The 13,382-nt window shown below is 29.1% G+C and overlaps 5 protein-coding genes and 1 long non-coding RNA gene across 9 annotated transcripts; 2 read left to right on the forward strand and 4 right to left on the reverse strand.

Annotated features, from left to right (window-relative positions):
• Positions 1-14: 14 nt before the first annotated feature.
• LOC124491629 (uncharacterized) lies at positions 15-2,982 on the reverse strand. The gene is made up of 8 exons (XM_075735405.1): positions 2,197-2,982; positions 1,988-2,132; positions 1,896-1,927; positions 1,760-1,832; positions 1,540-1,685; positions 1,020-1,441; positions 412-907; positions 15-314 (listed from the first exon to the last, which is right to left on the reverse strand). Exons 1-8 carry the CDS (start codon positions 2,980-2,982, stop codon positions 243-245), a joined length of 2,172 nt encoding a protein of 723 aa, XP_075591520.1. The 3' UTR covers positions 15-242.
• Positions 394-1,785, forward strand: LOC142598193 (uncharacterized). The gene is made up of 3 exons (XR_012832498.1): positions 394-1,005; positions 1,093-1,229; positions 1,328-1,785. It is a non-coding gene; the product is annotated as an uncharacterized LOC142598193 (long non-coding RNA).
• Positions 2,983-2,984: 2 nt separating the features above from the next.
• Positions 2,985-4,385, reverse strand: LOC142598191 (uncharacterized). The gene is made up of 2 exons (XM_075735414.1): positions 3,718-4,385; positions 2,985-3,619 (listed from the first exon to the last, which is right to left on the reverse strand). Exons 1-2 carry the CDS (start codon positions 3,875-3,877, stop codon positions 2,985-2,987), a joined length of 795 nt encoding a protein of 264 aa, XP_075591529.1. The 5' UTR covers positions 3,878-4,385.
• Positions 4,386-4,967: 582 nt separating this feature from the next.
• Rap1 (RAS oncogene family member Rap1) lies at positions 4,968-8,600 on the reverse strand. 4 transcript variants are annotated; one of them, XM_075735416.1, is made up of 7 exons: positions 8,150-8,600; positions 7,771-8,062; positions 6,831-7,218; positions 6,682-6,700; positions 6,482-6,588; positions 6,104-6,388; positions 4,968-6,035 (listed from the first exon to the last, which is right to left on the reverse strand). In XM_075735416.1, the coding sequence occupies exons 3-7, from the start codon at positions 6,885-6,887 to the stop codon at positions 5,946-5,948; spliced, it is 558 nt and encodes a 185-aa protein (XP_075591531.1). In that variant the 5' UTR covers positions 6,888-7,218; positions 7,771-8,062; positions 8,150-8,600; the 3' UTR covers positions 4,968-5,945. The 4 variants fall into 4 exon arrangements, with proteins under 4 accessions (XP_075591531.1, XP_075591530.1, XP_075591533.1 ...); XM_075735415.1 differs by lacking the exon at positions 7,771-8,062 and having other exon boundaries at positions 8,150-8,596; XM_075735418.1 differs by lacking the exons at positions 7,771-8,062; positions 8,150-8,600 and adding an exon at positions 7,427-7,578.
• A 391-nt stretch (positions 8,601-8,991) lies between these two features.
• LOC142598190 (lysosomal cobalamin transporter ABCD4-like) lies at positions 8,992-11,271 on the forward strand. Its single transcript, XM_075735406.1, has 2 exons — positions 8,992-10,747; positions 10,810-11,271. The coding sequence occupies exons 1-2, from the start codon at positions 9,224-9,226 to the stop codon at positions 11,203-11,205; spliced, it is 1,920 nt and encodes a 639-aa protein (XP_075591521.1). The 5' UTR covers positions 8,992-9,223; the 3' UTR covers positions 11,206-11,271.
• LOC124492861 (putative serine protease F56F10.1) lies at positions 11,160-12,986 on the reverse strand. The gene is given in 4 exon segments (XM_047055865.2): positions 11,160-11,851; positions 11,914-12,394; positions 12,455-12,693; positions 12,695-12,986. Coding segments are annotated over 4 exon segments (1,527 nt in total). The 5' UTR covers positions 12,884-12,986; the 3' UTR covers positions 11,160-11,233.
• Positions 12,987-13,382: the final 396 nt, after the last annotated feature.

Consider the following 13,382-nt stretch of genomic DNA (forward strand, 5'->3'; position numbering starts at 1 on the left):
AGAGGGAAAAATTATAATCGTCATCATCAGTTTTTTTTTCTCTTTAAATTAATTATTATTACAAAAAGGAACGATTTTCATTCATTCAGTTGTATTTTTTTTAATATTTAAAGCTTTTTTTATACAGGAAATTTTCCAATTTCCAATTTTCCATAAATTTGTCCCAGTTATTGCATTTTGGTTTTTGTTTTCACATAAACATTTTAAACACATAAATATAAATGACCAAAATTAGCCAAAATTCAAAGTCTCCAATTATTATAATGATTTGGATATCTTTCTTTTTCATTACGTAAAGCATTGATTATCGAGTCCTATTTATGTATGAATGTGAGAAAAAGAGAAAAAGAGAGAAAATGAGAACAAAAGAAAAAGTTTCAAAAAATCAATCACACACACACACACACATACCTTGTTAGTTAGCTGTGATGATTCAATTTCTTTGATTTGTTCATCCAGATTATTGATTTTCATTATTTGATTATTGCCACTATTGTTTACATTATTATTAATCAAATTTGATCCATTATTATTACTGCTGATGATGCTGCTGCTGTTACTGGTACCGGTACCTGTACCAACAACTAATCCCATTGAACTTGCAGATTTTGAATGACGTGCTGATGCTACAGTCACATTATTATTATTATTAGCGGCGGTGGTAGTAAAACGTAATGTTTTCTGCAATACAGCATCCCTATCATTGGAATGTTTCTGTAAAACATTGATAATTGTCTCTTTTTCAGCCAATTTAAAATTCAAATCTTTCAATTGACTTTCAAGTTCAGCACATTTTTTATTTGCAATATGTATTTCATCCATATGTTTTAAACGTTCATTACGTGCTTCAGCAATTAATTTTTCACTTTCATGTGATGTACGTTCAAGTGCAGCAATTTTTGCATCTCTAATTTTTTTTTCACCGAAAAAAATGACATAGATTTGGAAAGGAGGAAAAACAAGTAAAAAAAAAATTATTGGACATTAAATTTCCATTTTTTTACTGTAATATAACATACTTTGGTGCCGAAGCAGCACTAACTTCAATCGATCTTAATGTATTTTCTTCAATATATTTTTGTTCCCATTTAGAAACTTCAGCTTCAAGATCGATAATTCTTTTTTCATAATTTACTATCGATGCTTTCAATGTATCTAGATCATCACCGTTGTTGGTTGTCGATTGTTGTTGCTGTTGATTATTATTGCCATTCATTCTAACATCACCGGTATTATTTGATGTTATGGTAGTAGTGGTGGTCGTTGATCCATCACTACTGTTATTGTTTTTATTGATATTTTTATATTTTTCCAATTCTTTTTCCAGATAAGTACGTATACGTTTTTCCATCTGTAAACGTCTTTCATTTGTCGATTGTAGATTGGATAATGCTTTTTCAAGAAACAACGTTTTCTCTTCCCATCCTTGTTTGGCACGTAACTATGTTTTTTGATGGACAAATTTCAAAAAAAAAAAAAAAAAATGATATAGTGATAAACACACACACACAAAAATCGATTGATTTCTCTTTCATTTACCTCATTCTCAAGGGTCATAATGTTATTTTGTGCATTAATCAATGCCGTATCCAATATTTCAATATGATTTCTTTGCTCCTGTAATGTTAATCGTTGTGCTTCCAATTCAATTTCTTGTCTTTCTTTATAATTAATTAATTCTTTGTCTGAAACAGTAAAAAAAGGAATTAGTTTATTTACAGATGAAAAAAAAATCATCAAAATTCATTCCACCACTTACTTTTCATCAATAGATAAGAAATCAATGCACCTCTTTTATTCAATTCTTTTTCATAATCTGATTCTTCATAATTCTGAAAAACAAGAACAGAAAAAAATCAAAATCAAATGAAAGCTTTAAAAGTAGCCAATATTACCATTTTTTTCGTTACATTTGAATCTAATCGCTCTAGATTTGTTCAAAAAAAATCGATTATCAACACATTGACACAAACAAACAAAAAAATACCTTGAAGACATTTGTTTTGTTTTTGTAATTTTTTCACTTCAATCTCCAATTTATAACGGGCTTCACGTTCGAATTTTTCCTTTTTTTCTGAACTTTGCATCAGTTCATCATATGACTGGTATATTTTCTGTATTTCAGATTCCAACTATAAAAGAAAAATGCATAACATTATGATTAGAATTCTTTTTGTTCGGTTTGGTTTGGTTTACCTTTTGAAATTTTTGCATCTTTTTACAACAAAAATCCAATTCATTTCGTAATTGGGCATTTTCAATCAATAATAAATCGATTGTATTATTATGTTGTTGTTGTTGTTGTTGTTGTTGTGATGATTTATTTGTATTGTTGAATTGTTGTTGTTGGTGTTGAAATGAACCATTGTTAAGATGATGATTATTATTGAATCCAGGTATAAATGACATAATGGAATTCGATGATGATGGATGATTATTATTATGATTACGATTATTATTATTAGTAGTAGTAGTAATGGCCATCATTTCATCATCAGAAAATTTCGATAAATCCGGATGAGATCTTGATATCGTAAATCTTTCTGAAAATGATTTTGTACCATTATTCATCATCATCATCATTGCTAGATTACATGATTTTTCATATTGATGACGAGGAGACCTATTATTATTATCATTATTATTTGTAATCAAATTTGAATTATGATTCAAATTCGGCGGTACCAATGATGGTGATTGCGGTGGTGGTGGTGGTGGTGGTGTTGGTAGAGGTAGATCAACTAAACTATCGATATTAAAATTTTTAAACATAAATGAATCATTCTTTTTCAATGAATTTAGATAATCATTTAACATTGGTTGTTGAAGATTAATGGCAGTTGTTGTGGTGGATTGATGATCATTATTCATTGATGATGACTGAAATTTTATCACAGATTCATTATTATTATTGTTGTTGTTGTTGTTGTTGATAAATAGCTGTGGACCACCGCCACCAGCACCAGCACAATTATTAACCATAGTTATTGTTGATGACTTTGCTTGTGTCGGTGTTGTCGTTGTTGTTGTGTTTTCAATGGATCGGATGAACTATTATTATGAAATTTCAATAGATTAAGATTTGAATATGGATTATCATCATTAACTGCCATTAATGTAATTAGATTATTTTTTATTGATGGTTGTTGTTGTTGTTGTTGCTGCTGCTGCTGTTGTTGTTGATTAATTGATTGATCAAGAATCGATTTATAACCATTTGTCGTTGATGATGATTGTGGTGATGGTGGTGGTTGTAGTGCTGTGGTCGTAGCAGAATTCGATGATAAATTCATTCGTTTATCATAAAAATATGGAAATAAATATGAATTGATTGATTGATTTAATGAATTATTTCCATGTATAATCAATGTATTTGTATTCGAATCGTTATTATTATTATTCAATGTTGATTGTGATGATCGTCTTGATAAGCAATCGATACCAAAATATGTTTCTTCACCTTGTGGTTCTTGTCTAATGCTTGTTTTCAATACATAACGTTCTTCAGGCGAAAGATTCTCTGTAGATGTTGATATATCTGTTTCGCTACCAGATGATGTTGCTGCTGTTGTTGTTGTCGTTGTTGCTGTTGCTGCTACTGGTTGTTTTACCGTATAATCTACCGCAAAAAAAACAAAACAAACATTACACATCAAATAAAAATGATTGCAATCATAATTGGCAAAAGAAACAGAACAGAAAAAAAACGGGACCTACTTGAATAAATTTCATTACCATTCATCATATGAATGGTGGTGGTATTTTTCATCGAAATTTTTTGATTTCGATCATTATCATTAATCGATTGTTGTTTCTGCTGTTGTTGTTGTGATTGACACGTGTTGATATTTCTTGTGTTCATCATCATCATCATCATTGTTGTTGTTGTTTCATTGAGATTTACAGTAATTTGTTTTTTTTTTGGAATTTGAAATATGAAACAAATTTTTCGTCGTTGTCGTCGTTGCTCTGTTACAAATTTCTCATAAATAATCAAATCACAAGTGAAAGGAAGAAAAAAAATCAAATGTGATAAATGAAAATTTTCATCAAAAAGAATTCGATTTTTTTTTTTTTTGGTTAAAATTCTCGTTGAGCGCGCACATCAACCAGAAAACCACAACATCAACATTCAATTGCCGAATATTATCTCAGGCCACTCAAACATAACACAAAAACCTCATCGTCGTAGTCGTCGTCGTCGGTATTTTTTTCAACGTTCATTCACAACCATAATAGTCACAATAAAAGTACGTATACGTAAAAAGATTTACATTTGACATGATTTCATTGCAGTAGTAGCATAGATTATTGTTGAATCATTGATCAACGTATAGTGATATGATAATGATTGTGGCCAATACTTATATTTGTATTAATCAACAAAAGAATGTTTGGAATGTTTTAAGTGCCAAAAAAAAAATACAGCCGATCTCTCTGTCTCTCTTTTACAAATTAAAAATTATATATTTTCTTGTTCATTCAAAAAAAAAAAAAAAAGAATGTACCACATTTGTTCTCACAACAACAACAACAACAAATAACTTACCAAAAAAAAACCTTGTCTGTTGTTGTTTGATCATGGCAATGGTAATGGTAAATATCATCCTCATCATCATTAAAATTGTCACATTCGATATATTGCAATCACAATTGTCACAAGGCGCTAAAATAACTAAAATTCCAAATGATGATGAATTGAAAAATTTTTTTTTGTTCGTTTATTTTGTTTCAAATAATTAATAATTTATTTATTTATAATAATATAATCATTAATCAATCAATCAATCAATTATAATCAATGATAAATTCAAAAATTTTTTTTTTTAAAGACAGATCATCATCAGATTTCATAATAATAATGATAATATAAATCATCAAAAATCAACCCATAAAAATTGCCACTATAAGACGCATCTATGCTGATATTTTCGTTCTCACAGCCCAACCATAATGGTAACACTATTATGCACAAGTCTAATTTTTTTTTCTCGTATAATAATATGCGTCTTATATAGTCACAATTTTAGGGTAAATCATCATCATCATCATCATTATTATGATTATGTTTTATATAGTGGCTTGTTGGGGTTTTCGCTCTCTTTTGTTTTTTGATATTTGTATGTCTGTGATGTAATGTAATGTATATTCTACAAATTTTAAATTTCCCGCACATTACACACACGCTGCGAATAATGAATGCTGTGAGGGCAAAAAAAAAATTTAAATAGGAGAAAGAACATCGATTATATAAATTGGGATCAATTTGGCTTTTTTTGTTTGGTCGGTGTGTGTGTGTGTGTTTATGTGTGTCTTGTGTTGATGTTGGCAATGAGGATGGGTGTTTTTTTTAGGCCCATGAACAATTGAAAGATGAATATTTTTTTTGATTTTTCATAAAAATTCCCAGAATACACGCACACATACACACTTAAAGAAAAACTTTTGGAAGGAAATTCTGATGTTGATGATGAAGAAATTTACAAAAGAAAATTGAAAACACACACACACACACAGACAGACACACGCAAATTGTGAATATATGGGAAAAGATAAGAAAATGATAAAAGCAAATTTTTTAAAAATCTATTTTTTCAGATATGATTTTTGTTTTGTTTTGAATTTAAATCTTTTATGTGTGTGTGTGAAAAAAAGATGGCATCAAGTTAAATGGGCCCGTATGTGTGTGTGTGTGTGTGTTGTGTTTCAGTGGATGGGTTTAGTTGATTTTTGTCATCATCGTTTTTTTTTCGGTTTGTTTGTTACGTTTTTGAATATAGTGATGAATTGAATGTATATAATTTATATATATCGGGGATTTTGGCGGTGATTTTTTTTATCGTCGTTTGATAATTTCTTGAAAAAAATGAATTTGTAGACCCACCAGTTGGTTCTTTCTATTCACTTCACTGAACATTGTCGTCGTCATCATCATCATTATCAATCTACAGAATATTACATTTACTTTTGCGTGGTGGTTTTTGTTTTTTCTCTGGATTTTTTCGATTTATTTGCCTAACAAGATCGTTGAAAATCTGTTTGAAGGATTATTTACAATTATTATCATCATCAATTAACACATATGGATTAAAAGTTAACTTACTTCATTAACATTTATTTTGGCTTTTGCGGATGATTCCAAAAATGCACAATTACTAAATGAACGTGCTAGATTTGCACCTTGGTCTTTACCTACAACACGTTCATCTTCAAGATCACACTTATTTCCTATTAAAATCATCGGAACATCCTCAGCATCCTTCACCCGTAGGATTTGTTCTCGAAGATCCTGCAGATCATTAAATGTTGATTGTGCTGTTATGGAATATACTAATACAAATCCTTGACCATTTTTCATATATAGGTCACGCATAGCGGTAAATTGTTCCTATTTGCACAAAACAAAACAAAAGGAAAAAAAATTGAAACCAATTAATTTTTAATTCAAAAATAAAATTCATAGCCATACACTACTACTAACCGTTCCAGCCGTATCAAGTATCTCGAGCATACATTGTTGGCCATCAACTTCAACTTGTTTACGATAACTATCCTCAATTGTTGGATCATATTTCTCGACAAAAATTCCTGGAAGAAACAAAAAAAATTGTATTGAATGGAACATATAAAATATTAATAATGAAAAAAAGACGGAATTTTTTTTTTTGGAAATTTCTTTACCTTGCACAAACTGGACAGTCTATATATACAAAACAATCGTTGTTTTCGTTGTCAAATCGATAAATAAATGAATATGTTTGCAAAAAAAAACAAAAAGAAATTTTGTCAAATATATAAAACAACAAACGAAATTAAAAATATCAACTTACAAGTGCACTTTTACCAACACCACCAGAACCAAGAACAACAATCTTATATTCTCTCATTATTTATTTATATATTTTGATGATGATTTTTTTATATGTATGATGACAGTTGTTTTATTGTATAATGACAGAAGAAGAATGAAAAACGAAAATGAATTTTATAATAACCGATGTGCAAAAAGATGATGATGATGATGATATTGGTAATACACAAAAAACAAAACAAATCAATCAATCAACAATCAAAAATATAATATAACAATTGTATATGTGTGTGTCGATAAAACGATTTTGATTGTGGATGATGATGTGAAAATATGATGATGATGATGATTATATTGCCAATGAGGTGTTTTTTCTTACTGCTTGGTATATTCCAGATCAATAATTTCTAAAATAAAGAGAACAGAAAAAAAGAAGAAAACAAAAATCAATTGATTAATTATATGGATGTATGTATGTATATAATATACAAATGTGATGATTGATATATACAAAATCAACAGATCGAAATCAAAGAAAAATATTTTTTTTTTTTTTTTGCCTAAAACAAAAATATAATCAGAATCAGAAATTAGAAACTTTCGAACAGAACACACAGTCGTTTACACATATACACAAAAAAAAAATCAAAAAGGAAATCGATTGATGGTGATGATGATGGAATCCGTTTTAATCTGTGTGTGTGTGTGTGTGTGATGAGGATATGGATTTTTTTTCTCTGTTTCAAAAAAAAAAAAAAAAAAAATTCAAACTAACAAACACACATACACAAACACAATGTGTAAATGTAGATTTCTATTTTGTTTTTTTTTCTCTAATGATTTCAATGATGTGATGATGATTCAGTCATATATGATGATGATGATGATTACAGACGAATACGGGGTTGTCGTTTTATTATTAAAAATAAAAAAAATGCAACCATATATACAATACATACATATATAAACTCTTCGAATTTGGTTGTTTTTTTTTCTCGTTGTATTATTGAGGGAGGATTTATATAATAATAATGTTGTCGACAATCAACTGAATGAATTGTAGCAAAGTTGAGGAGAGAGAATGAACAATCTTGTTGTTGTTGTGTTATGAAGAAATCACAAACACCACATGAATAAAAGATTTTTGAAGGAATATTATTATTATTTATATTCTTAAAAAAATTGTGAATACATCAAGTGTTTTTTGTTGATGATGATGTTAAAATGGCTTATCTTTATTTATATGAATCCCTGTGTTTATGAAGAGATGAATATATTCGAATTTTTGTGTTTTATTCAAAAAAAAAAAAAAAACAAAAAAAAATCTTTTTTACTTACAATTTTAGTGTTTGAATTTTTGAATGTTTTCTTCTTAGTTGATTGATTGAATTAAAAAACACACATATTTGATGGGTTAATTGCATATATATAAAAACAGAGAAATAAAAACAGAAAAAATCAACAAACGAAGACGACGACGACAACTATACAATTGTATGGCGTTGGTGAGATGGTGGTTGTTGATAATGATTTTTGGTGACATCGATCGATTGATCGAGAAAAAACAAATTAAAACAAAAAAATCTAATCACATCAACAACAACAACGAAAAAAAAAGATGAAACAGAAACGAAAAATTAAAAAACTGAAAACCAGCAACGGCAAATTAAAATAGAAGCAGCAATGTGTGTGTGTGTGTGTGTGAAAGGACCATAGATATTTTCGTTTTTTCGTTTTTTTGGTTATTAAGTAATTTCGCTCACACACACACACACAATCATCAACATAATACAGATATACATGGCTTTTTTTTTAAGTGCTCATTACATATATTCGAATATATTAGAAAAAAAAAGGGGGTGGTAGCATCTGGTTAAGTTTGTCCGTTGGTCGGTGAATATGCGTGTGTGTGTGTGTGTGGTGGTAGTAATAAAACGCTAGGACCTATACAGTCAGCTCTCTCTTTCTCTCTCTCTCTCTCTCTGTCTGCACTTACGAACAAATGCGAATCACATAGACTTTTGTATATAAAGTGGAGAAAAAAAATTTTTTTTCACAAGTAGAGAGTCCACACTGTGTGTGTATAGCCTCATCATCATCATCATCGATAATCATCAATGGTGTGGTAATGGGCGCGACAATATTTTATGAAAAATAAAACAAAAAATTTACGCTTGCGCATTGTATTGTATTGTTTTGATTTTCAAAATAAAATAATTTTCTTCCATATGTGTGTGTATTTTATCGTTTTTTGTTTGTTTGTTATTGTGTGAAAAAAAAAATCATTGATGATGATGAATTTAAAAAAAAATAAAAATATTATTTTCATTCGTTCGATTATTGACATCACACAACATCCTTAAACAACGTATACCATCATCATCATCAACAAAAATAAAATCATAATAAAAAATGGCAATGAAGAAAAATTACAACAAAGGACAATTGATTAGACATTTTTTACAAGTTTGGCGATTATTGATATTATCTAATAATAATACCGGTGTATTTAATCAATTTGAAGCAGATGATGATGATGATGATGAAAATCGGCCACAAAAACGACAAAAAAAATCATCATGTTTAAATCATCCATATAAATGGACAATTTTAAACATTTTGTTTCTAATATTTTTATCAATAATTCAAGAAATACTCATTCTTCAAATTGGATTAATTACTGCTCGTTTTTATTATGTACTATTGTTAAAAGATATATTAAAATTTTATTGGCAACTATTCATCACAATGATTCTTGTATTATTCATGTCATTGATAAAATCATTTCGTACATATGTATCGACGGTGATTGAAATTGAATTTCGTGAACATTTAACCAAATATTTGTGTGATGAATATTTTGAAAATTTTAATTATTATTTCACCAACAACAATGATAATCAACCACAACAACAACAATGCCAAAATGGCCGTCAATCATTATTAATCGAAAAGAATGGATTAGATAATGTTGATCAACGATTATGTCAAGATTTATATAAATTATGTTCAGAATGTACAATTTTTATATCGAAATCTGTTATACTACCATTCATTGTTGGTTATTATTCATATAAAGTTTCCATCACTGTTGGCCCATTTGGTGTGTTCATTTGTTTGGCAATATTTCTTCTGTCCACGTTTGTTAATCGATTCCTGCTCAATTCTATTGTCAAATGGACTTATTTGAAAGAAAAACATGAAGGCATTTATCGTTCAGAACATAATCATATTCGAAATCATTGTGAACATATTGCATTCACAAATGTTGAACAACGTATGAAAAGAAATCTGTTTCTAGAACTTCGAAATTTGCTTTCTATTCATGAAAATTTAGCATTACAACAATTTTATCTGAATTTTTTGACCACAATTTTCGATTATTCTGGATCGGTTATATCGTTTATAATTATTTCCATACCATTATTTCATGGTGCATATGATGAACTAAATGAAGCCGAATTAAGTCGTCAAATTTCGGCCAATACATTTATTTGTTTATATCTAATCAATTGTTTTAGTCGAATATTGGATATAACATCAACATTTGCCACTATAAACGGTATTGGTTATCGTTTAACTGAGCTTAAATCAGCATTTAAAAATTGTTCATCAAAAAATGATGATGATAGTCAGCAATTAATTTTAAATTTATCAAACAACAATCATCATGGTGATGATGATGATGATTTATATCTACAATTGTACAACGATACTGCCAAGGAAACGGAAAAATGGCCCAGAAATTTTTCATTACAAGTATATCGTAATGAAAATCTATTCATACATAACGTCAGTCAATTACCGTTATGTAAAATGATTAAACAATTATTACCATTATCATCATCGTCGATAATGGTGAAATTAAATCTTCGAAAATTAACGGACATTATGTTTATAATGTATGATTTAAATTATGATGAATATTTTCTAAAAGTAAGTAAAACAAAAACTTGAAATTCGAATCTAAAATCTCTCTCTTTTTTTGTAAACCAAAGGAACTATTAACCGATCCATTGAAACGTACGACAATCATATCATTGATGAATGAATATTCGTCATTCGATTTTCTTGTTCCTGAAACTGATTATTCTGACCAACACGACAACAACAAATCAAATGTTGATAATAGTGGTGTTGATGTGGTAATTGAAAATCTTTCCATGATACAGAAACAATTGTTAAATTTTTTGATTGCATTCACCATACGACCAAAATTATTGATCATCGAAAACACTGCACAATCAATGATGACTGATGATTTGATTGATAAGCTCTATGATCATTGCAAACGATTAAGCATAACCGTCATAACAATCAATAATGATAATGTTAATGATGATGGTGATCATGATAAATATCGTAAATATCATCATAGATATTTAAAAATTTAATTTTTTTTTTTTAAAATTTTGATTAATTTCAATTTTCAATAAATTTTCCAATCATTTTTTTGATCATATTTCTTGTTGATTTTAATGACAATGGATCCTGTTCTGAATCTGGATACATATCGGCACAATGAGCAGTTTCTTTCATAACGAATGCTCTAGCCGTTGGATTGATATCGTGTAATACACCCAATGCATGCCATGGATCAATACGGCCATTAATGAACATAACATTTGAAACAGTCAGATTGAAACCGCCATAATAATTATTAGTAAAATCAATGGAATTTTCAATAAAATTCTTATTAAATTCTGCACCATAAATGTCCATACATTGTTGTGTGAAAAATTTGATCGGAAAATAACGTCCAAATGGTTGATCATCAAGATCGGATGTTTGATAGAAACCAAATTCTGAACATGTTTGATATATCCATTGGCGAGCGGATGGTACTTCAGTTTTATCAAAATCAACGACCAACATTTTCTTAACATAATCATCATAACGATATTCTAGACATTTTTGTAATGTAGAATCTAATAAAATTTGATTAACTTTGGCAATCCGTTCGATAGAATTCATATTTGAATTCAAATCAGTCATTACTGAACATATCGTATCGATGGTAATGTTTGTACCGGGAACACCCTATTTATCCAAAAAATGATGGAAATTTTTTCAAACAAAAAAAAAACAACAACTTAATTTACCTCGAAAGCACGATTATCTTTGTTATATTGAACAACACCTTCAAAATTACCGGCAAGATTAGAGAAAAAATTCGAAACATCCAACGGATTTGAACCATCAAATGGTGTACAGAGCATGAATTTCTTTCCGACTTCAGGCCAATTATTAGGTGATTTTATCAATCTGGTTAGATCATTGGTGGCCGATTGGATTTCTCGTACACATTGTTCACCTAATGATTTATCGACAACACGAATATAATCTTTAAAATCAAGTACAGCCTGTACTGGTGCGCTAGATGCAATAGCACCGGCCACTAAATGTGGATATTTCATACGGAACCATGCTGCCAATGAACCTGAATATGAACCACCAAATACGATCCATTTATTATGACCATTGGTTAATCCATATTTATCATTAATAAATTCTATAAAATTTGCTGCATCTTGCAGTGCTTGTTCACTGGTCAAATATCGAAGATTTTCGGTGGACATATTTCTGTGTAAAAAAAACAAAAAAAAAATTAAAATTAAATCCAAATCATTTGTTAACACCAACTTGGTCGGTCGTGATTGACCATAATAACGATGTTCCAAAAGTATTTGTAATGCTTGATAATGTGGACCATAATTTGTTGCAATTTGTCCATATTTCAACCAAATTGGATTTGCTTCACCTTCACCACCAAGTTGTAAGAATATTGGTGAACCATTGCTTCGATTAAATCGTTGATCATTGATAAAATATCGTTGTTTCCACGTCATCAAATTGGTTGGATCAAAATGATCTAATTTTTGTTTCAAACCATTCTTCTCGAACGTTCGATGATGATGATGATTCTGTTGTCGAATGATTACTCGGTGATGGTAAACCCAATAATCCATGTTTATTCAGTGGACGTCCAAATAATAACCGCCATGAATAAATCGAATGATTTGTCACTATTATCGATAATAATAGAAACAATGTTATGGAAAAACTGCGCATTTTTTCCTATTTTAGCTAAATACACTATTCGATTGATTACTTGAAATGGCTCTAATCATTCGATTTAGGATGATCGATTGATCTTTGCCATTTTAAATCAAAAGTGAATTTTATCATTTCCATCATCATTTTCAATTATTATTTAAATCGATGATCAATGATAATCACTACAATCAAGTACATTTTTAGACAATCGATTTTGATAAAAAAAAAATCCACTTCTCAGCGAAAAGATAACAATGTAAATGATGATAATCAAAATGAACAAAAAAAAAATTGAAATTTTTCATTTTCAAAAATATCATGTGCGTACACATACTATATGAACGGTACATTTTTATTTTATTTTATTTTTTTAGATTCTGCCCACTTATTAAAAATCTTTCTCTTTGTGCATACACAAAGTGTGTGTGTGTTTCTAACATTCACATTCCGATCAACCACTACAACAATCATACCACACACACACACACACACACACACAAAAAGCCCTTGTATT

This window comes from Dermatophagoides farinae, chromosome 1, assembly GCF_024713945.1.
Source record: "Dermatophagoides farinae isolate YC_2012a chromosome 1, ASM2471394v1, whole genome shotgun sequence".
NCBI classification, from domain to species: Eukaryota; Metazoa; Arthropoda; class Arachnida; order Sarcoptiformes; family Pyroglyphidae; genus Dermatophagoides; species Dermatophagoides farinae.

Coding starts and splice junctions, on each gene's coding strand:
- LOC142598190 (XM_075735406.1), top strand. CDS start 9,224: ATGGCAATGAAGAAAAATTACAACAAAGGACAATTGATTAGACATTTT. Junction 10,748..10,809: donor ATGATGAATATTTTCTAAAA/GTAAGTAAAACA, acceptor TGTAAACCAAAG/GAACTATTAACCGATCCATT.
- LOC124491629 (XM_075735405.1), bottom strand. CDS start 2,982: ATGGTTAATAATTGTGCTGGTGCTGGTGGCGGTGGTCCACAGCTATTT. Junction 1,442..1,539: donor TTATGACCCTTGAGAATGAG/GTAAATGAAAGA, acceptor CAAAAAACATAG/TTACGTGCCAAACAAGGATG. Junction 315..411: donor CATCACAGCTAACTAACAAG/GTATGTGTGTGT, acceptor ATACATAAATAG/GACTCGATAATCAATGCTTT.
- Rap1 (XM_075735416.1), bottom strand. CDS start 6,887: ATGAGAGAATATAAGATTGTTGTTCTTGGTTCTGGTGGTGTTGGTAAA. Junction 6,389..6,481: donor TACTTGATACGGCTGGAACG/GTTAGTAGTAGT, acceptor TTGTGCAAATAG/GAACAATTTACCGCTATGCG. Junction 6,036..6,103: donor CCAAAATAAATGTTAATGAA/GTAAGTTAACTT, acceptor TCCTTCAAACAG/ATTTTCAACGATCTTGTTAG.
- LOC142598191 (XM_075735414.1), bottom strand. CDS start 3,877: ATGATGATGATGATGATGAACACAAGAAATATCAACACGTGTCAATCA. Junction 3,620..3,717: donor TGGTAATGAAATTTATTCAA/GTAGGTCCCGTT, acceptor TTTTTGCGGTAG/ATTATACGGTAAAACAACCA.